At 33.2% G+C, this 21,326-nt stretch overlaps 2 protein-coding genes across 3 annotated transcripts; one reads left to right on the forward strand and one right to left on the reverse strand.

Moving 5' to 3' along the window:
* Positions 1–8,757: 8,757 nt before the first annotated feature.
* LOC129941260 (uncharacterized) lies at positions 8,758–10,375 on the reverse strand. The gene is made up of 2 exons (XM_056049849.1): positions 10,204–10,375; positions 8,758–10,137 (listed from the first exon to the last, which is right to left on the reverse strand). The coding sequence occupies exons 1-2, from the start codon at positions 10,271–10,273 to the stop codon at positions 9,047–9,049; spliced, it is 1,161 nt and encodes a 386-aa protein (XP_055905824.1). The 5' UTR covers positions 10,274–10,375; the 3' UTR covers positions 8,758–9,046.
* Positions 10,376–11,976: 1,601 nt separating this feature from the next.
* LOC129941462 (protein YIF1B-B) lies at positions 11,977–13,891 on the forward strand. 2 transcript variants are annotated; one of them, XM_056050095.1, is made up of 4 exons: positions 11,977–12,181; positions 12,475–12,983; positions 13,045–13,431; positions 13,486–13,891. In XM_056050095.1, exons 1-4 carry the CDS (start codon positions 12,133–12,135, stop codon positions 13,720–13,722), a joined length of 1,182 nt encoding a protein of 393 aa, XP_055906070.1. In that variant the 5' UTR covers positions 11,977–12,132; the 3' UTR covers positions 13,723–13,891. The 2 variants fall into 2 exon arrangements, with proteins under 2 accessions (XP_055906070.1, XP_055906071.1); XM_056050096.1 differs by having other exon boundaries at positions 11,977–12,166.
* The last annotated feature ends 7,435 nt before the right edge of the window (positions 13,892–21,326 follow it).

Genomic DNA, 21,326 nt, shown 5'->3' on the forward strand with positions numbered 1-21,326 from the left:
ATTTGAGTCGAAAACCAACTTTTGGTAATGTTTTTTAAGGTTTTTATATTTTGTAAAAAAAAAACGTCAATCGATTTTTCTCAAAAATTTTACCAGGGGTGGAATAAGGTGATAGTTGACTATCATTTTTTTTATAGTCAAATTGACTATCATTTTCATTCCGTCGATTTCTACCCCAGATCAAATTCGATTATTTTGACTGTCAACAATCAACAATTACCTTAGCCGATTCCACCCCAGATGTCAAAAACGGTATTCTTCGTTGAATACAATTATTTTGGAGACATAAAATCAAAAATAAACCAATTTATTTTGTCCAATGGAATGTGAAAACTGGAGAAATTAGTGTTTTCACAGATCTATATCAAGAATAAATTGATTTATTTTATCTATGGATTTGTGCAGTGCTTTTGATTTTATTATTAAAAAGTGTTCAAAATTCAATTTTTTTATTTTTCAGTAAGTAAATATTATACTATATAAAGTATTAAAGTATTTGTACCATACTAGCATATACAAAATTAATAAATATTAAATACTACAGTAACGCCTTCAAATGGCAAAATTAACCGAAAACGCGAGGCCCAAAAAGGATAACTACTGAAAGAACTGACCGAAAATTGTTCAATTACCAGAACAGAACCCTTCCCTTTGTCATGCACTGCTATTTTTACGAACAGCCATATATTTAAAACACGGTTTTTACTGTGACAAAGCTAACGGTAAAAAAACGATAATACTTATTTTCTGATATTTTGAATAAAATCTTTAGTTTGTTATTAGAAGTTTAATGAAATGTATTATAACATTGATATTGAAGGCCTTTTTGTTTTATTTTGAGAGCACTGCTATTTTTATGAACACAACTGTAGCTATCATTGGTTTTCACCATTAAAAACAAAAATTGGATTTTTTTTGGCATCATTAAAAATTCATTGAAAATAATTTCCTGATTGAAATCCACCGAAAAACTTTTACTGACAGAAATCTGTCATTGGAATTGTGTGAAATCGGAACACAAATCAGTGGAACGAGTCGTTTCACTTTTGAACATGGAAAATGAATTTCCGCCCGAAAAATAGACAAATACATTTTTAGGGAAAAATAAATTCTTTATGTGAATTCCGATCGATCAGTATATAATTTTCATTTCTAATCAAATATCAATTCAAAAAAATGTCCGGCTCGCTTTCAATGATAGCTATAACTGGCGCCTAAGATGTTAAAAAAAAAATTAGGTAAATTATCTTTTAAGCTAAGTGAATTGCTAGAAATGGCTTTAACGTTTCACAAAATCGTTTAAAATTTCGCGCTCTACTACCACTTAATAATAAATAAATAGCTTAATTTGCACTTTAAACACAAAAATGTAGATTAACATGTCATTGTCATGTCATGAGTATGTCACTTCAAAGCTTAATTCATTTATAATAAATCCGCCCACAAGACAAGCGAGCTCTATACCTATACAATATGCTTTGCGTGTCTAAAATAAATATGTATATGTAGGTATTGTATACATCGTTTTGCGACGTTTTTTGATCAATCATATTTCCTTGTGGCCATAATGCAGTTAATCCAATTTAGATCCTTACATATACGAGAGTATCTGATGCTAAAAAATAACGAAAAATTCTCACTCATCTTAATGCTGTTACTTGAGTTATGATAAGCATTCCGTTACAACAAGACCGGTCCAAAAAAAGAACCAGCTATACTACACATACATGCATAGTTAGATACCTAACTAACAGTATATTGACCATATGTTTCGATTTCACAGCCAAATGACGTCAGCAGAAATTCAACCAGACCATATTGCCGTAAGAAAAGTTTTGTGGATAAAAGTTAAGAGACGCGTAAATTAGATTTCGGGTTAAGGATTCGTAGGTCTGTACGCTCTTGTAACATTTACACATAAAAATAACAGAGAAACCATTTTTCATTTGTATTTATTTGTTTTTATTTTAAGAATTTTAGAAGACGCTATAACAGTTCCTACATCATAGTATGATGTATTACAATACAGTAGGTTGGAAATTTTAGTTTGTATTATATGAGCTTTTTATCTTTATCTATGCGTTGCTATTGCGATTGCGATTTTGCGAACCCCTATGAATTCACACGTGTTCGCTATATTCCTAGCCGTGTTGTTTATGTTATCTTATGGGTTATAACAATCAAACCACCCTCTAGACTTTACTCGTTAAAATTAGTGTTTGTTATTGTAGATATGCCGAAAGCTATGTTACTTTCATATTATGTCTATGGCCATTTTAATCTGTTCAAGTTTAATCTTTTCTTAGTTCACATGCGCCAAAAAGAACGGTACCAATGTATTTGTTGAGCATGTGACAAACTAAAACTTGAGTTAATTTGAGTGCATTCTCAATGAGCTTTAATATGATTTTTTAACAAAAGCTCAAAAACGTATGTGTTTCAAAAGTCGTCATAAATTGTCACATTAAAAGAACTCACTGGCATTTCATGCTCTTATGTGCTAAAAAGTCATAGCTAGAGGAATAATCAGTTTCCGGTGGTGAATAGAGATAACTTGATATAGAGAATAAATTAGGTGGCGTAACAGTCCATTGAGAACTAGAGCCTAGTGACTTACAACTCCTAACCATTCTTGTGAGCGAGTAATGTTGTCAGGGATTTAAGGGACCTATTGTTTTTTAAACCGAATCTGAACATTTCGACGTGAGAAGAAACATTTCTGAAATGTAAATTTAATTTCCCATTGAAAGTAATTGTGATCGGTATGATTTTTGTATATAATAATTTACGGCCACTAAAGATTATATTAATAACCTTAACAAGTTTACGTTTAAACACAGGGGCCTGATTATGAGGTTCGCGGCGGATCATTTCAAATTCGACTCTCGTCGTATTTCCTTATTAACGGCGAAGCAAAAATAGTTTTTACTATGTACATATATTTTATAGGTTTGACTTTTTCTTCCTGTATTCCAGTGATTTGACACATTTTTAATTTTTTGATTGAATTTGTGAAATTTGCGATAATTTAACCAATAAATTATATCAAGTTTAAAAAATGGAATGGAAGTATGGTGTACATTTATTCTGAAATGGAAGAATTCGTTGCAATGCCCTTATTTTTCTTCATAAACTCGATGATAACCAAAAATTGATGTCGATTTGTCTGCTTGTTTTTATCGTTCCTTGAATGAATTTTGAAATTTTATTGTAGATTGTGGATAAATTATAAGAAAATTAAAATAAAGATAAAGATAACTCACATTTTTATACAATAACAATCAAGAAAGAATCCACAAAATCGAACAGTGAATACAAATAAACACATTTTCGCCTTTGAATCCGCCAAAAAAAACTGTCGGATTTCAACTTTCCAACAAACATTATGGCATTTCAAATTCACTTTGGAATTCGTTAAATGGTCGAATTTAAAACGAAGAAATCGAAAGCGAAATCAATAATTAAAAAGAGGCTGGGATACTGATAACTTTCCATCCCGTCTGTCGATTTGTTTTGCTTAAAACTTTGAAGGTTTTCGTGTTGGGTTAACAAATTTGTCAGTTGTATTATTCTTATAAATTTTAAAATTACTAACAATATTTTTTCATATAAAGAAATAGTTTTACCAATTTTAGTAGAATTTCTTAAATTTTTATAAATTGCATGAATGAAATTAATTTGAGAGATATCAAGAACTGTAGATCAATTTTTACCAAATTTGCGTAATCTTTCTTGTAGGTTTTGCTTTTTTACGAAAAACTGACTGTTGGATTTTGTATAAACAAAAACTACTGAATATCGAAAACAATATTTGAAGACATTTTTTTTTGTTTAGTTTTTGTAAAAAAAACTGTCAATCCGATTTTTCTCAAAATTCGACTGAATATTGATAACAATATTTCTTATAAGTTTAAATTAGTTGGAAGCTATAATCTCAAATTTTTGAAAAAATATATTTGAGTCGAAAATCAATTTTTACCTACTTTTGTTAAATTTTCTTTTAAATTTTATTTCTTGTAAGAAAAACTGTCAATTTGATTTTTCTCAAACTTTTTCCAGATGCTAAAAACGTTATTTTTCGTTGCAGAAAATTGTTTTGGGATAAAATCGTATTGTATAAGTAAAATTTTCGAGGTGAAACATTTTTTTCAGGTTTTTTGATTTATAAAAAAACCGTTTATTGGGTTTTTTTTTTTAAATATAATTGTTTGATATCACGTTACAATATATTATATAAAATTTAATTCACGTCTCAAGCGTTTTTGGTTCATGAGCTATTTTGGGTTAACCAAAATGTTCACCTTTTATTTGCTATGGTAAAAAACCACCCACGCAATTTTCTTGAGAGCCCTTTTTACATCTTTCTGTCTTATTCTGTATAACAAAATTTATTTGAAGTCAATAGCTCTTCTGGTTCTTGAGCTATGGACGACGAAATAAACGTCGTGAACGTACGTACACACGTATGCACATACATCTTTCTGAAAATCTTTGATTTCGATTCTAGGAACCTTAAAACGCGACAAATGTCAACATTTTTAATATGACACAGCGAAGCCATTACAATAACTTCCTATTAGAAGTTAATAAACTTAAATATAAGAAACCACTTAAAGTGCGTAGCACTCTACGACCTAAGACTTCGAGATTCTTTGAGTTATCCGAGTTAACAACCTTGAAAGTTCGATTTTTCTCCGATAAAGTATGGAGCGAGATTTAAGTTTAAGTTTTATCCGCAGCAGCATGTTGTATTTGTTATACATGAAAGCTACCACTGCAGATACAGACAGTTGTGCCAAAAAAACACGCCTATTGTGATTGGTTCCGAAATTGAGCTTAAGGGTAAGCTGATGAGCATTTCTAGAGTATTACGGCTAAATTGTTTAAGGGGAGTAATGCAACTGCCCCATTGCACAGAACATTGTTGGTAATAATATATGTATTATTGTTGGTAATAATGTATGTAAGTTATGAAACATTACGACACGAAGGTGTTCGAATGATGTAAATGTTTCGGTTATATTTTGTTATTTCTAAAACTCTTTTTTTATCAAATTCAAAATACTTAAATATGTTTCAGGGGCACCTGCTCAATTATTCAAGTTATATTCTAGTTTTGTAGCAATGAAGGCTTTAAAGCCAGACCAAAAAGGGTAAACAATTTTGCCGTCGAGGGAATCCTAGCCACCTATAGCTATTTTTGGCAATATCGAATATGTGATCATCCCATAAGAGGTGATAAACATACCGATCACTGAAAGTTGATTAGTTTCCTGGATGCAAGTGAAACTCGTGGATAGCGGGATTGAATATGGGTTACGCTTTAACGACCCATGCTGTCGAGATCGGAATTTAATGAGCTTATCATACGCTGCCTTTAAAGTTCCACAACCGTGGGACAAGCATGTGAATATGGAAATGAATATGAAATGATTAGAAGTGGTGTTTATGAATACGAGGAAGAGAGTCGATTCAATACAAATTAATAGTTGGAGGGCAAAGAGGGTTCTCCTTTTTTAGGCTGGACACATGCTATTTCCATCCACTCGGAAAGAGAACTGTAGAATAGAACAAAGCTTACGAAGTGGTCTTGTCAGTGTTGAAGAAAAGCGGCTTTCAATAAAATGATAGGATAGTTTTCTTTTGGTAAAAATTAATTTTCGACTCAAATATCTTTTCGATAATTAGAGATATTGGATAATTAAATCTTAACACAATTTTTTTTTTTCAATATACTGTTAAATTTTTACTTAAATCCAACAGTCAATTTTTCATAAAAATTAAAATCTACAAAAAAAAACTACACACAATTGATAAAAATTGATGTTCGTGAACAAGTAAATGTATAAATTTTAAAATGTTGTTATTAACGAAAAATGGTAATTGAAGTCTGTAAAACAACTTTCAAAAGTTCTATTGGTTTTCGACTTAAAATCCCCGAAAACAAAACCACATATTGAAAACCACAAACTTATTTCATCATATGCAAACTATTTTTTCTAACTTTAAGTTCATTTAAAAAAAAATCCATTTAAAATTTTTTACAAAACACCAAATCCTACAAAAATAATAAAAAATCTGATAAGATTTGGTTTTCGTCCAAGTATTCTTAAATTTTTGGAAAACCAACAGATGAGATGGGAAGTTATCAGTTTGAGCGTATCCCAGCGTTGCTTTTTAATTTTTCGTGCAGTTTATGTTGGGATTCCTTGTCCGCAAACTTACGGCCACTCTCAATAAGCATAAGTAGTAGACATCCTTAAGTATATTTAATAATATTTAGACAAGATGAATACGGCAGCCATTGAACGAAGTGCACTTTTTACTCCTCTCTCTAAGTTTTAATTTGCGCACTCTATAATATTGTATTTACATATATAAAAAATTGGGTGGCAAAACGGTTCGTTGAGAACTAGTACCTAGAAACTTACAACTCTCAACCATTCCTGTGTGCGAGTAGTTTGCCAGAGAACATGAGAATTGGCAGAAAAAAATATTGAGAGTGACGAAACGAAGACCAAAAAACGAAGCCATAAGCACACAACTGTTACCCTTAAACATGGAGGTGGAAGTATCATGTCATATAAGGGAACCGGTCCGTTACATCGCATAGAAGGTATAATGAATGTCCAAAGCTACATAAATATCCTTAAAGACGTTATGCTGCCCTATGCAGTTGGAGAGTTGCCTGTGACGTGGAAATGTATGCAGGACAATGACCCTAAGCATACTGCGCGAGCAACTAAAGCATGGTTTTCCAATAATTATGTTGATGTCATCGATTGGCCTTCATATATCCCGGGCCTAAACCCTATCTAAAATCTCTGGAAGGAATTGAAAAGAGAAGTTGATAATCATAAAATAAAAAAACGTAAATAAAGGCAGTGTAAGACAGTAATAAAAAATAAGGGTTTCCACAAATACTGAGCTACGAGTAAGCCTTCAAATTTGGACAAAAATTAACTGTTCTTAATTAGTTTGCCAGCTAATTTTGTTTCTTCAAAACCTTTGGAAAAGTTATTTTTATTTTAGAAAAAAATTTTAATAAAATTTCAAGTACTTGCCTTGAGAAAATGTAAGAAGTATTTTTTTTAAATTTGTGTACGTATACAGTTAAAACGGAGTGCATTTCTTAAATTGTTTGAAAAATAGTTGCAGAAGCTAATTTATTTATTTACGCTTGTTGTAACTTAAAAAAAAGTGAACAAAAGTGTATTGGTCTCAATTTTCTCAGGAGTTTTCAATTCTGTTATATTTAAATGAATGGTTTGAATTTAAAAAAATGAAACCGTTTATTAACAATGATTTTTATAATTAGTTCAGTTGTATTTTTCTTTACAATCTCAAACAATTAATTAAATTTAAAAAGGAATTCAAACTTGTAGTTCATCATAAAGTACACCGATCACAGTTGGAAAACTCTTTATTTTTTGATCTCCTTAGCTTGAAAACTTTTTCTGTCTTAATTAAACAAAATTCGACATACTACAGTGCCATGCACACAATTAGAAACGCTTTTCCATCTACCTTCAACTTCTGATTATAATGTTTTCTTTAAATAAATGCGGCCATCTTTTTTTTGTACATTGAAATCTAGCCAACTTCACTATAAAATCATAATAGTAACATAGAATACCGTTATTTTTTCATTAAAGAAAGCAAAAAGCACAAAACCACAAAATCGATCGTGCACATAATTAGAAACGAACATTATTTGAGGCTTTTGAGATTAAAGAGTTAATTTTGGGCATTGTAAGTTACACTTTTGTATCTAGTCTTTTCGACAATTGAATTTTAATTGTTTAGTTAGGTCATCAAAATGGGGAAAAACAAATCATGTAACGTAAAGACTCGACTTGAAATTAACTAACAGACCTAGATTTCTAACATTTTAAAATGTTCAAAGAAGATGGTATTTAATGCTGTTCAATATTTCAAGAAAAATAATACAACAGAAAATATACCACAAAAGCTGAGAACAAAGCCAATCTCTCAAAGAGAAGATGCACTGATTGTTCGGGAGAGCAAAAAACCCTTTTGCAACTGCGAGGGAAATTAGGAGGGCAGTGTTTGGTGAAGCAGATAGTGTAGACACTGTCAAAAGAAGGTTGCACGAAGCTGGACTCTTGGAGCGCATTGCAAGGAAGAAGCCATTACTCACTGAACTTCACAGAAAGGACCACTGGGCTTTTGCTAAAAAATATAAGCACTGGACAGTCAATCAGTGAAAACATGTGCTTTTTTTGCTGGAAACAAAAATAAATAGAATTAATTCTGATGGAAAAGCTTGTGTTCGCCGTCCGAGATCCCAAGAATATAATCCAAAGTCTACTCGCACCATTTTCAAGCATGGTGGTGGCAGTATTATAATCTGGAGAGCAATGTCTTGGTGTGGAGCTGGCCACAATCAAAAGAATTGAGGGTCGTATGGAGAGGATTCAATATTGCAGAATCCTTGAGAATGTTATGCTGCCGTACGCGGAAAGAAACCTACCCAGAGTATGAAAACTTCAACAAGATAACGATCCAAAGCAAACGGCCAGTTACGCCAAAAAATGTTTCGAAAATTTAAAAAAAATATTAAAGAAGAAAGCAAGACAGCCAAAACAAAATGACTTTGAAAAATCCTTTCTAATTTTTTGCACGGTACTGTTACTTTCGTTTATAATTACCAGATGGAGTAATTACTATTCGAAGTTGATCTAACTCGATTGCGTAAAAAGGGTCCTACAAAATAGACAAACAAATAGACTTAAAATTAAATTTTATTTATCAACAAGAAAACTTATCACAATTGTTTTTGATCGTATAACAGTAACAGATGCTTCACAAAATTCATCATAGAAGCACTTAAAAGTAGAACTTAAACTAACCAAGTACCTATACTCCAATTCTTTTAATTTAGAAAGAGAATGGTTATATAACTTGGGACTTTAAAAAATAAAGAGAAACTGCGCACCATAATTTGTATGAAGGTATAGGTAGGTGTGGGCGGAGGGCGCTATTGTGTATATGTATGTGGAAATAGTCCGTGTTCGGGGTTGTTTCAACGAAACTTACTCTTTGGACGCAGAGTAGTACTACTCGGGTATCTCCTTATTTTTGTCGTATCAGGACTCGGCTTTAATACGTTCTTAGCTTTGTTTGAAGTTGGAGACTCTGTTGGCATTGACTTGTACCTCTGCAGAGACATTCTGGGTTTCTTTGGCTCGGCGGCAAATGCATCTTCATCGACAAGAGCAAAGCAATCATCAAATGAATCTTGAAGGAAATCATAGGTAGAAGATTTATCCTTGTCAATTGGAGTCTCTTCGAATGACCGCTCAAGTTCCTTTGTACAACTCTTCTTTGCTTTTGTCTCAAACGTTATTTCCACCTGCTGTGATGCTTCCAATAGAAGTCCTTCAGATTCAGAATCATCGAGTAATAGATCCAAGTCACTGTTTGTAGGTGGTGGTAATATAATTGGAGAAGCGGGTTTCTTAACTTTAGCATTGGAATTAGTTTGCTTCTTTCTGGGAGTGATTACTTTCTTTTCCAAAACAACGGAAGGCTTCGCTAAGTCCGTGTGTTCTATCTCGAGGATTCCATCAAAAGAAGAATCGTCAAAAAGATCCTCCTTCTTTTCTTTCATGTCATGAAAACCTGAGGGTTCCGAGGGAAATTGTTTGTTTTCCACAAAATCTTTTTCCACAGACTTCAAAGTAGATGCGCATTTTTTGGATATGATTAATTCCACTTGTTCGCATTGTTTTTTCAACAAGTCATCTCTTTTGTTCTTATTGGTCTTCCGTTTTTCCAGTTCAGCTCTTCGAATCTCTTCCTTGCGCTCCACAGAGCGTTTCTTGCGGAGTTCCTTAACATTGGCGCTATTTGGAGTTGATTTCGAAGTGTTTGATGAAGTTGCGGCGGGTCGATCTTCTTGAGTCCATTGCCAGGTAACATCTGGACTATTATTTGAAGACTGGGAAAGTATTGAACGTGGAGAAAAGTCTGTATCATTTGTCGGCGAATATGGGAAGTTAAAAGTGAATTTTCTGTGCGGTGGAGTACCCTCTATGGAATCATCGTTCTGAATTGCAATTGGTGAAGATGGGTCAATTGAAGTTCTCAAGCGATGTCTAGGAGAGGGAGAAGCTAATAAAAAGAAATAAAAATTGGTTTATTTAGATTCTTTTAAGGTGGTTTTTGTTTTTTTTTTACCACTAGAACGATTTCTTAAACGAGAAGTCAAAGATAGAGATTTTCGGGGTAATTTTGGTGTCATTTCCATTTTTAAAAATAACAAAATTCCAACTAAGATCAATAAATATTTTTCAATTCGAATATTTAAATTAATTTTTTTGTTTTTTAAAAATTCTTTTGAAAATTGAAAAGTGCGGCAAACAAAACGAAAATGAAAAAGTCAAAAACCTGTTGGCGTTTAATTGGGGTAACCGCTGTATTGGATGGCATCGTTCAGTCGACGAGGACATTTGTTTACAAATAAATTAAAATTATCATGATATTTGAAAACTTGTGAGCAAAAACTTAAGAATTACTAAAAATTAACCTAAGATTAAACGCTTAAATCCTTAAAATTCTCCGCAAAAATAGTGCTACCACACAAACAACAAAAAATTACAATTTTGCAAATAAATTTTAATTACCGTGTTATTGCTCGAAGACGTGATAACAAACACTGAGGTCTTATGATTCTGACTGGAATTCGACATCTGTCAAACTATGTTGTTAAACCAATATTGTTGTCAGCTGAAAAACTGGCATTTACTAAAATGGATCGCCTAACTATCGCCTACTACTAAAAATGGTGAGTTTGCCACAGGCACATATCATGCTCTAAGAAAAGATTATGGTTTACATAATCGTCAACTACGCAAGTAATTTGAAAACTTGTGAAAAAAAATTGTAGAGGCTGGATTGGTTACAGGTATTGTAAGGCTTGTGCATCATCGTTTCGCTCGTAACACTGGAAATATCGCTGCTGATAGTGAAAGTGTTGCCAAAGACCCGAATGTTTCCATTCCTCGTCGTTTTCAGGAATAAGGACTGTCACATTACGGCATGTTTTACATTAAGATCTACACCTACATCCATATATAGTTGACCTCACATAACAACTGAATGGGACAACAGGCGGTGGACGGTGATTATTCAAACAATTTTTTTTCAGCGACGAGCACATATCTCACTCGGTGGATATGTTAATAAACAAAATTGTCCTATTTGGGGTTCTGAGAATGGTCAAGTATTTAAAGGGAGGTCATTACATCCACAAAAAGTCAATTTTTGATGCACTTTTTGGTTCGAAGGTGTGATTGGACATTACTTCTTCGAAAACAATAATGAAACCCCTGTCATGGTCATTTGATTGCCTTCTTTTTTGTTTGCCTGCTTTTAAAGAATACGATTTGATTCCAACAAGACAGTGTCACATGCCACACAACTCGAGTAAATATGGGTTTATTGCAGGAGACATTTCCTGGTCTCGTAATTTCTTGTCGTGTCATGGCGATATCAACTGGCCACCAAGATCATGCGATGGGGCTAAGGGAAAGACCATGTTTATGTAAATAAATCTTCAAGTTATGGCTGAAATACAGCCCAATAATTGTCCATAAAGTCGCAAATTACCTTAAAAAGAATCGATGCTTGCAATAATTCGCGTGGTGATCATTTAAATGATGTCCTATTTCACACATAATTTCAATGTTCAAACTTTATAATAAAACTGAAATATCATAAAAATAAATTTATACATCTGTTTTATATACATTTACTTGTACATGAAGGCCAATTGCTCAAACATTAAAATGATTAATGAACCTTAAAAACAAAATGAAAAGTCCCTAATTTATTAGCGACTTCGCTTGAACACACTCATAGAGAACTTGTCTCCTGCTGACAGCTCTTCTCACCTGAACTGCTGATGACATTTCATATTTCTGACCACTGAACTGTTTTCGTTTTGTTAATGTCAAATCGAAAGTAGCCTCGAATGAAGTTTGAGTGGTGATGTGTACTTTAAATACGAAATTATTTTAAAATTTATTTTTTCTCATAAGAACCGATATTAATTAAAAACAATATCTTCGGTTTGTCCCATTCCGATTCCAGTGATAAGCAATTACCATGAACTACAATCCCAATCCAGCTGTTCGACAGCGTAAGTTTGAAAATTGTAAGGAAAACTCGCAAGCAAGTAAAATTTTAACATAAAAGAAAAGTAGTTTCCTACTTTCATTGCAATTCCGGTTGAAAGTTATTTGTAAAATAAACGTTTCTTTAAATAACAACAACAGTCCAAGATCTAAAAATTTGTTTTTGTGTGAATTGTTAATTTAAATCCTTGCCACTGCTGATGTAACCCTCTTCCCTGTGAACTATGCCTTGCGATTTTTCCCCCTGCATGTCAAACAAAATAAAGCCAACAAAACTACTCAATTGTCTCTCTATTCCACATTTCCTGATTAGATCAAGGTCCTGCCGGCAGGAAACCCAAAAGAGTTAGCGACATCGGGGCATTGGGTCCCAGTGCACCAGTTGCTCCCCAACAATATAATCCACAAATGGAACCAATGATGATTCCACAAAATATTCCATATGCCGGCAACCAGCCTTACAATAATGGTGCAGCTCCAATTCAGCAGGATTTTCAGTATACAACAATTCCACAACCACAACAGCAACAACAACAATTCCCATCTTATCCAAATATACCTCCTCAACAACAACAACAACAATCTGGGAACCTTCCAAATGCCCCACAATTGCCACCACAGCAATTTGCCATGTTCCAACAGCCAATTGTGCAAGACATGGCAATGCAATATGGACAGCGTTTGGCCGATCAAGGCAAGCAAATGGTCGAGACCCAATTCGAGAAGTATGTGCCAGTTGCAAAGCTCAAATACTACTTTGCCGTTGACAACAATTACGTGATTAATAAGTTGCGACTTTTATTTTTCCCATTCACGCACAAGGCAAGTACTAATTTTTTATATAGATGTTTACAATTTAAACAACTCTATGCTCTTAAAACAGGATTGGTCATTGAAGTATGATCAAGACAACCCAGTGCAGCCTCGCTATGATATTAATGCTCCGGATCTGTACATACCCACAATGGCGTTCATAACTTATGTGGTAGCAGCCGGTCTTATGCTCGGCATGCAAAATCGATTTTCGCCCGAACAACTTGGAATTCAAGCGTCTAGCGCTTTGGCTTATAGCATCTTTGAACTAGTTGTCTATTCAATAACTCTCTATGTTGTCAACATTAAAACAAGTCTCAAAACTTTGGATTTACTCGCATTTTCTGGATACAAATTTGTCACTATCGTTGCGTGCCTCTTGACAAGTACTTTCTTTTACAGTTTTGGTTATTACTTAGCCTTGATATACTCCAGTCTAACGCTTGGATTCTTTTTGGTAAGAACTTAAGATCCGCCATCTGCCTGCATATTTATCATTTCATTATTTTAGTTGAGAACACTGAAGACAAAAGTTTTGCTAGAAACTTCAGCCGGCGCTTCCGATGGTCCAATCAATTACGACCCATATGGAAATCCACAGCAATTGGATTATACTGGAGACCGAAAAAGAAAGCTTTACTTCCTCTTTTTGATTGTTGGAGGTCAAGCTCTTCTGTCATTTTTATTATCTAAACATTTATTTCTAAGAGAACCGACGACACCAAGTCTCGGTGAACTAAATTTGTAATTAAATAATTTCATTCTTTTTTATTTGGTTTCTTTAAAAAAAAAACTTTTTATTATTATTTGTTGAATTATATAACGTCGAGAAAAAGTGTACACTTTATTCGTGGAATGTATGTGCACCTTTTAAAAAAACAAAGGAGAGAATAAAAATTTGTAACAGAACAAAAGAATATTAACTTTTGAAGTGAAATTATTTTTTTATATTTGTAAAATTAAAATTGATAAAATGAAAAATACATTTATATGAATATATCCAACGAATTAATTCCGGCTACAATCGGTAATCTCATATATATATACATACACACATTAACCATGTCGTTTTGGTATTTATTTCTGGAGATCTACATTGTTTTCAGGTGAATATTTGAAATTTGGCGTTTCACTTCTTCAACAACAGTTCTAAATCTTATCTCCTCATTTTTGTTTTTCATTTGTGTTGTTAGATAGAGGTAGCTAAAAAAGAGACCTCAACAGATCAAGATTAACTCAAAACTACGTTTCAACTTAAGTTCTCCATGTTTTGTTTTGTCTGTCTATATTTTATTTACTTCCTTACTTAAGGTGGCTCTATAGTCCAGGGGTGGAATCGGCTAAGGTGATTGTTGACTATCAATTTTTTGATAGTCAAATTGACTATCATTTTCATTCCGTCTGTGTAAGATGATTCAACTCAATTCAATTCGATTGAACAATTTGAGATTCAAATTGTCAAAATTCGTTGTTGCCGTGGTGAAATTTTAAATTGATTCTTATAAAATATCTAAATAAAAGTTTCAAATTGGCTGATTTTGAATAAAATTCTTACTTTTCTTGCTTTTTTTTCGAATGTCGTAAGCTTTGTCGGTCACAGGGATGTGTTTTTTAAAAGAAACAAAGTGAAATAAAAAAAATTTCCAGTCGTTTGTGTAAGCGTCTGGTAGCTCTATTCGGAATAAACAAATTTGTTTGAAAACGACTATCACATTTTTTTTGTTTTAGCTTTTTAGGTATCAATTTGACTATCACTTTATATAGATCAAACTCGATCATTTTGATTGTCATTTATCAATAATCACGTTAGCCGATTCCATCCCTGTATCGCTGTCTTCCTCTGCTGCTTTGCAAACCGGATCATTGGTTTCCATACGCTCTACGTGACCCAACCATCTTAGTCGTTGGACTTTTACTCTTCTGGCTTAGTCTACGTCGCTGTACAGCCCGTACACCTCGTCGTTCCATCTTTCTCCTCCACTCCCCTTCGATGCATACGGGACCGTAGATCACACGAAGGTGCTTTCATCCGCTTTTGTCATAGTACATTCTTCTGCACCGTGAAGCAGGACAGGGATGATTAGGGTCTTATATAGCAACAATTTGGCCCCTCGAGAGATGGCTTTGGCACTCAATTGCATTCTTAGGTACAATGTTTTTGTTTTTCTTAGTTATATATGTATCGATACAGGTATGTAAGTATGTATATTTAAAAAGAAGACAAATAAAAGTAAAATCAAGGGGTGACGGCACCCCCTCCTAAAAGATATTTTTTTTTTAATTTTCTTAGTAATTCCCTTGAGTTCAAAATATATAGTATTGACATAATGGATTTCACACTCCTTTTATTTGTAATAATTTGCTTTGTTTATATGAAATTAAAGTTTGAATCTTACTGCTTTAAACTGTTTTTGCTAAAAGTAGGTACTACTTTTAACTGAGGGCTCGACCAATAACATTTAAATTGAAAATCCAGCAACTTTTGAACAATGGACGATGCAGAGAGAGGTCATATGATTTGATTTCTAGAGAGTTGTATGTACCGTAGTGTACGTACATACGTACATTCGGGAAGCTCTTTTCGTCGTCCATATCTCAAGAAGCTGTAGAGATGTCGACTTCAAATTAAGTTTGTTATGCAGATACATAATAATACAGAAATATGCAGATAGGACTCCAACAAAAATTGAGTGCGTGTTTTTTTACCATAGCGACTTAAATTAAATTTATATTATATACAAATTTTAATAATAGTAAAATCGAATATTTTATAAACATACAATGATATAACATATCTCTAAACGAATTACTTATGAAAGAATTACGTTTTCGGCATCTGGTATAATTTTGATAAAAATCGAATATTGTTGGTAACTTTAAGTTAATTTTAGAACAATCTTTAGTTTATAAAAAAAAACATGAAAACCTACAAAAACAAAACAAATTATAAATGGTTTTTTACTTAAGTATTGAAAGAACAGAGAACAAGAAAAATATTGACTTTAAATTATTTATCTTACACAAAATACTGTTATGAATATTTTGTAAAAGGTTTAAGCATTGTGTGTCTTTTTATTATTATTACTTTAGTTATAATTATTAACTTTCAACATTAAACTATTTTTATCGGTGTATAAATAAGTCAAATAAGAATATCGTTCATGGATCAATTTTTGGAAAAATTAAAATGACTTCGACTTGGTAAAATTTAAAAAAAAAAGATCTAATTGACACCTTTTTTCAACAAAACTAATAAACCTAAAAAAACCTCCCTAAATATGTTCATAACTGCCTCAAAATTGAATTTCTCTACCTATATATGGGTGATTATACAAAAGTTGGGTAACTTTTGAGGATATTTTGTTTACGATATTGTTATTAAATCCAACTTCTACAAATTCGGGTGCATATGATAGGTAATCTTATTAATATATTGCTCCCAATCGGGCCAGTCACTTTTTTGAATACATTGTATGATATTTGAAAATTTCAGAATTTTACTGTCAGGGGACTGACTAGTATACACAGTTTTGAAAGTAGATATTATAATGAAATTTTATACAAATTAGTAAAAATCTCTTAGGATTTATTAATGATAACTTAAAATCACTTAGTAACAATTAAAAATGATTAATAATATGTAATACTATAAGAAAATACTATATCAGTTTTCAAAACAGACTTTTGACATTTAACGTGACGTTATTTAACTATCTTTTACAACTTTCACCAAATATTTTTAAGTAATCAACAAACAATATGAACAAAATCTGAAAATATTCATCTTAAAAGTACTAATGATCATTAAATGAAGAAAAATAACTATATACCTGACACAGGACTGACGCTATAGGACTGACGAAAAAGACGAAATTTGAAATTATAATCAAAACTAATGTTGTTTTTTGTAACTTCGAATATCAACAAACTACATTTTAACAAATCAAAGTATAACATGAATGAATAAAAATAAACTTTAGATTAACAAAAAAATAACGACTCGCCGTAGGACTGACATGTTGACTGGCTTAGCACGGGTATAGACAACAAACATAATCCAAACTCTGGTACAGTGATGGTGGCCGTCAAATTGTGCAATCCGCAACTAACTTTATTACCAACATTAAAATTTAAAGTAAAATTTGACGTTGAGTCGGCGATATTTCGCACTAATTTTAAATTTAAATAACACACAACGGACTGACGAATAAAACTGAATACAACATTTCTTATTTTTTAAATTAAGTGGAGAACACTGCATTATATGCAGTAGTATATATTAAACTATATACAGCTGTGTTCAAAGAAAATAGGAGTGCTCTTACAAAATTTGTCTAAGTTGTTTTTTTAACATGTGTTTAGTGGTGAACAACTCATTTCTCTTCCCGTAAATATAACGGCACCTTGAGTATGATAACACAATGAATTGGTTTGCAATTCATGCACATTTGCATTCATAACCACAATTTAAGAGTTTTTTACTCCCAATTGGGCTGTTCATTAAAATAGGAGTGTGGGTAAGATTTCACGTTTTAAAAGCAATAAAATAAAAAAAAAGTAAGTATGAAAATTGAACTAAAAAAAAAATCAAATGGGGTGGCGCAACAGTCCGTTGTGAGCCAGGGACTAGTGGCTTACAACTCTCAACCATTCCTGTGTGCGAGTACTGTTGTCAGGAATGGAAGGGACCTACAATTTTAGGCCGAATCCGAACGGCTAGTTTGAGAAAGCACTTTTTCATGACAAGAATTAATCTTGAAGGATTTGTCAATTCCTCGCAAGAGGCAGTACCCGCGAAAATTAATTTTTTTTTTTAAATTAAGGTGGCACAGGCAGTGATTGAACCCAAGACCCCTTGCATGACAGTCCAACGCACTAACCATCATGCCACGGGTACTACATGAAAATTGAACTAGGAATATTTAAAAGTTGAAATATCGTTTATTTCCACACATTTGATTATTTAGTGGGCCGAGGAAGGCATTGCCACAACGAAAAGCTTCAATTAATTAAAAAACTACAAAATGAAGGCAAAACATAATATAAAGAAATTAAGTTGCTGTTAGGATTTTCTGACCAGATGATCGCTAATGCCATGAAATACAAAGAAAATCCAAAACCCGAGGTAGGAAGCGAAAAACAACTGTAACGGAGGATCGTCGCATCGCTCAGTTCAGTCGAAAATATCCCTTTGCTTCCTCCCAGATGATCAGGGAAATTTCGGACTGTCAGTTAGTAGTTTAACTATAAGAAAGCGATTGTTAGAAAATAAATTAACCGCAAGAAGTCCGCGAAAAGTGCCCATGCTGGCAAAAAAGCATGTAGCAGCACGCCTACAATTCGCAAAAACACATGCCAACTAGCCTTTGTAGAAATGGCGAAACATTTTGTGGACTGATGAGAAAAAAATTGTTTTGTTTGGTGGAACAGGTTCCAGGCAATATGTACGACGTCCAGAAAATTCCGCATATAAGCCCCAGTACACCGTTAAAATTGTAAAGCATGGAGGTGCTAAGGTGACGGCATGGGGCAGTTTCTCTTATAGTGGTATTGGCCCCATACATCAAATAATTGGCACAATGGATCAGCGGGTTTATGTGGATTCTTGTCCAATGTGATGCTGCCTCATGCGGAATTTATGCCATTAAAATGGGTATTCCAGAAAGACAACGACCCGAAACATACGAGTAAGTCTGCTAAGGAGTGGTTTCGCGTCAATGGGGTTGAGGTTATGCAGTGGCTAGCTCAGTCGCCTGACCTTAATCCCATAGAAAATTTATGGGCAGATGTCAAAAAGGGTGTTTCAAAGCGGAGACCTTCGAATTCGCGGCAATTGTGGGACGCAGTTCAGGAAGCATGGCATCAAATACCAATTGAGCGCTGTCGGACCCTAGTCGACTCAATGCCGCGTAGATGTGCAGCAGTCATAAAAAATAAAGGTTTTTCAGCAAAGTACTGAAAAAATAATGTTAAGTTTGATTATTTGCTTCCTTTTTTATACTTGAAATGAAATACTCCTATTATTTTGAACAGTTCCTTACTGACTTATTTTAAGAAAATTTATGTTTTTACTATCTTATTTGTTTAAAGCAAAATAGTTAATAAGAATAATTAACACATGACCGAATTTCCTACCTTGTACAAAAGAAAAAGTAAATAAAAATAACTTAGTTAACTATTGAATTGTGATTTTATCTTTAAAAATTAGTCACTCCTATTTTTTTGAACACAACTGTATGTCAATCAAAGATTGTAGTAAATTGATAAGTTTTCTCATATCAATGATAATTTTAAGTAGACAGCTACTTAATTGTTGGTTTTCAGGGTTGTAACATGCCAAAGGACTGACGTCTTAAGAACTATTTGTTTTTTTTTTTTAGTAACTTGTATTCAAAATGAATAACTGCAATTGAGTGGCCAATTAAAGGTCTTTCCATAATTGTTTTAATACTATAAATTGTAATCTCAATAAAATATAATAAGACTTTGTATATATTGGTTGATGACATCGAGTAACCCAACTTTTGTATAATACACCTAACGTACTGTTTCTCTTAAAAAAATTAAAAAACAAAAATCTATTGCTTATATTTAAATATGCACATCCACACAACAATGTAAAATATTCAAAATTTGATAACATTGTAGGTATCTGGAAATTTATTATTTCTTATATTGAAATTCTCGCTCATTTTTACCCCCACCCCAATACATTCCACATTGAATACATGTCGAACGAACAGTTTAGGAAGTCGATAAAAAGATGTTAGGTCGAGCGTTCATCTTCATGTTTATAAAAACACTTTACTTTTGACTTTAAACATAAAAAAAGTTAGAGACCAGTTTTTCTTTAAAATATTTTGTATTTCATAATTCCAAATTCAAACATTTTGTATTTCATAATTCCAATATATATACATTTTTTTAATTTAAAATAGCAAATTACCAAAATAAAATAAATAAAGAATATGATAACTGAGAAAAATAACACTTAATAAATATTCGGGTTTTTTACATACTTATTTTAACTTATTAATTAAACTTTCTTACTATTAGTTTAATATTTTGTTGGATAAAACTCCGTCCAGTCTTTTGGGTATATTTTTTATAATTTTTTGAAGTTGCTTGAGTGCACTTATTGACGAAATTAGATTTTCGCGAACTCGACGGTCCAGTTCAATTCACAAATTCTCGATTGGGTTAAGGTGTGGAGATTGTGGAGGTGTTTGGATAACTTTTGGACAGTTATACGCAAGCCATGCGCCTTGTGCTTCAGGTCGTTGTCCTGGTAAAATTTTGAATTCCTTAAAATGCTCATTTTCTCAGCACTTTGCCCTACATTTTCTTTTAGGATCCTTACATAGTATTCCTAATTCAATATACCGTCGATGAATACTAAATTTTACATGCCTCTGGCCGAAATGCACCCCAAACCATGATGTGCGCGCCTCCATGTTTCACTGTTGGCTTTGTGTTCCTGCTTTTAAGCTCTTCATGTGGTGCAACACCATAAATCTCCAATCCGATCCAAAGAGGTTGTACTTACTCTCGTTATCCGTTGCGCTCTCGGCATTCATTTAGTCGAGCACAAAAATTGCCTATGACGGCTCGGTAGGTAGTCTCCGTGATGGCTGCAATTTCATGACGGATATTTTCTTTTAATTGTGCCAGGGAAGTCGGTTTATTAGCGTAAACTTAGGAAAAGAAAACAAAATATTAAATAGGAAAAGATCCATATGCTTTAAATCGGGACTCCGTGGAGGCCAATTTATGTCACCTCGCCTGGAGATTAATTTGTTCGGAAAAATTTCTCGAACTCGAGGCAGAGATCTGTTGGACGTGTGTGAAGTTGCTCCATCCTGCTGGAACCATGTTCTTTGGTTGTAACCAGGAAAGTTTTGCAGTTGGGGTACGAAGAACTAGTCTAACATCTCCACATAACGCTCTGAATTCACTGTGAGTGTGCGTCCCCTTCCATCTTCAAAAAAGTAAGGGCCGACAATTCCTCGCGCCGACATCGCTGCCCATACGGTGACTTTGGGTGAATGTAGCGGTTTTTGAAATTTTTTTTTTAGGTTGGTTGCACTCCAGTAACGACAATTTTGCTTGTTTACATGACCATTCAGGTGAAAATGAGATTCATCGGAAAACAAGATGTTGGTGAACGTTGGAAAGCGCTCAATCATCTGATTTACAAAGGCAAGCTCTGACCAGCATCTTGAGGCTTCAGTTCTTGCACTAACTGAATTTTGTACCGGTGCAGCTTTAAATCTTTGTGCAGCTTTAAATCTGTATACGGCATAATGAGGATCTGTGCACATTTAAATCAACAGCACGCTTCCGAATCGAGAG

The sequence above is a fragment of the Eupeodes corollae genome, chromosome 1, assembly GCF_945859685.1.
Source record: "Eupeodes corollae chromosome 1, idEupCoro1.1, whole genome shotgun sequence".
In the NCBI taxonomy this organism is placed as follows: domain Eukaryota; kingdom Metazoa; phylum Arthropoda; class Insecta; order Diptera; family Syrphidae; genus Eupeodes; species Eupeodes corollae.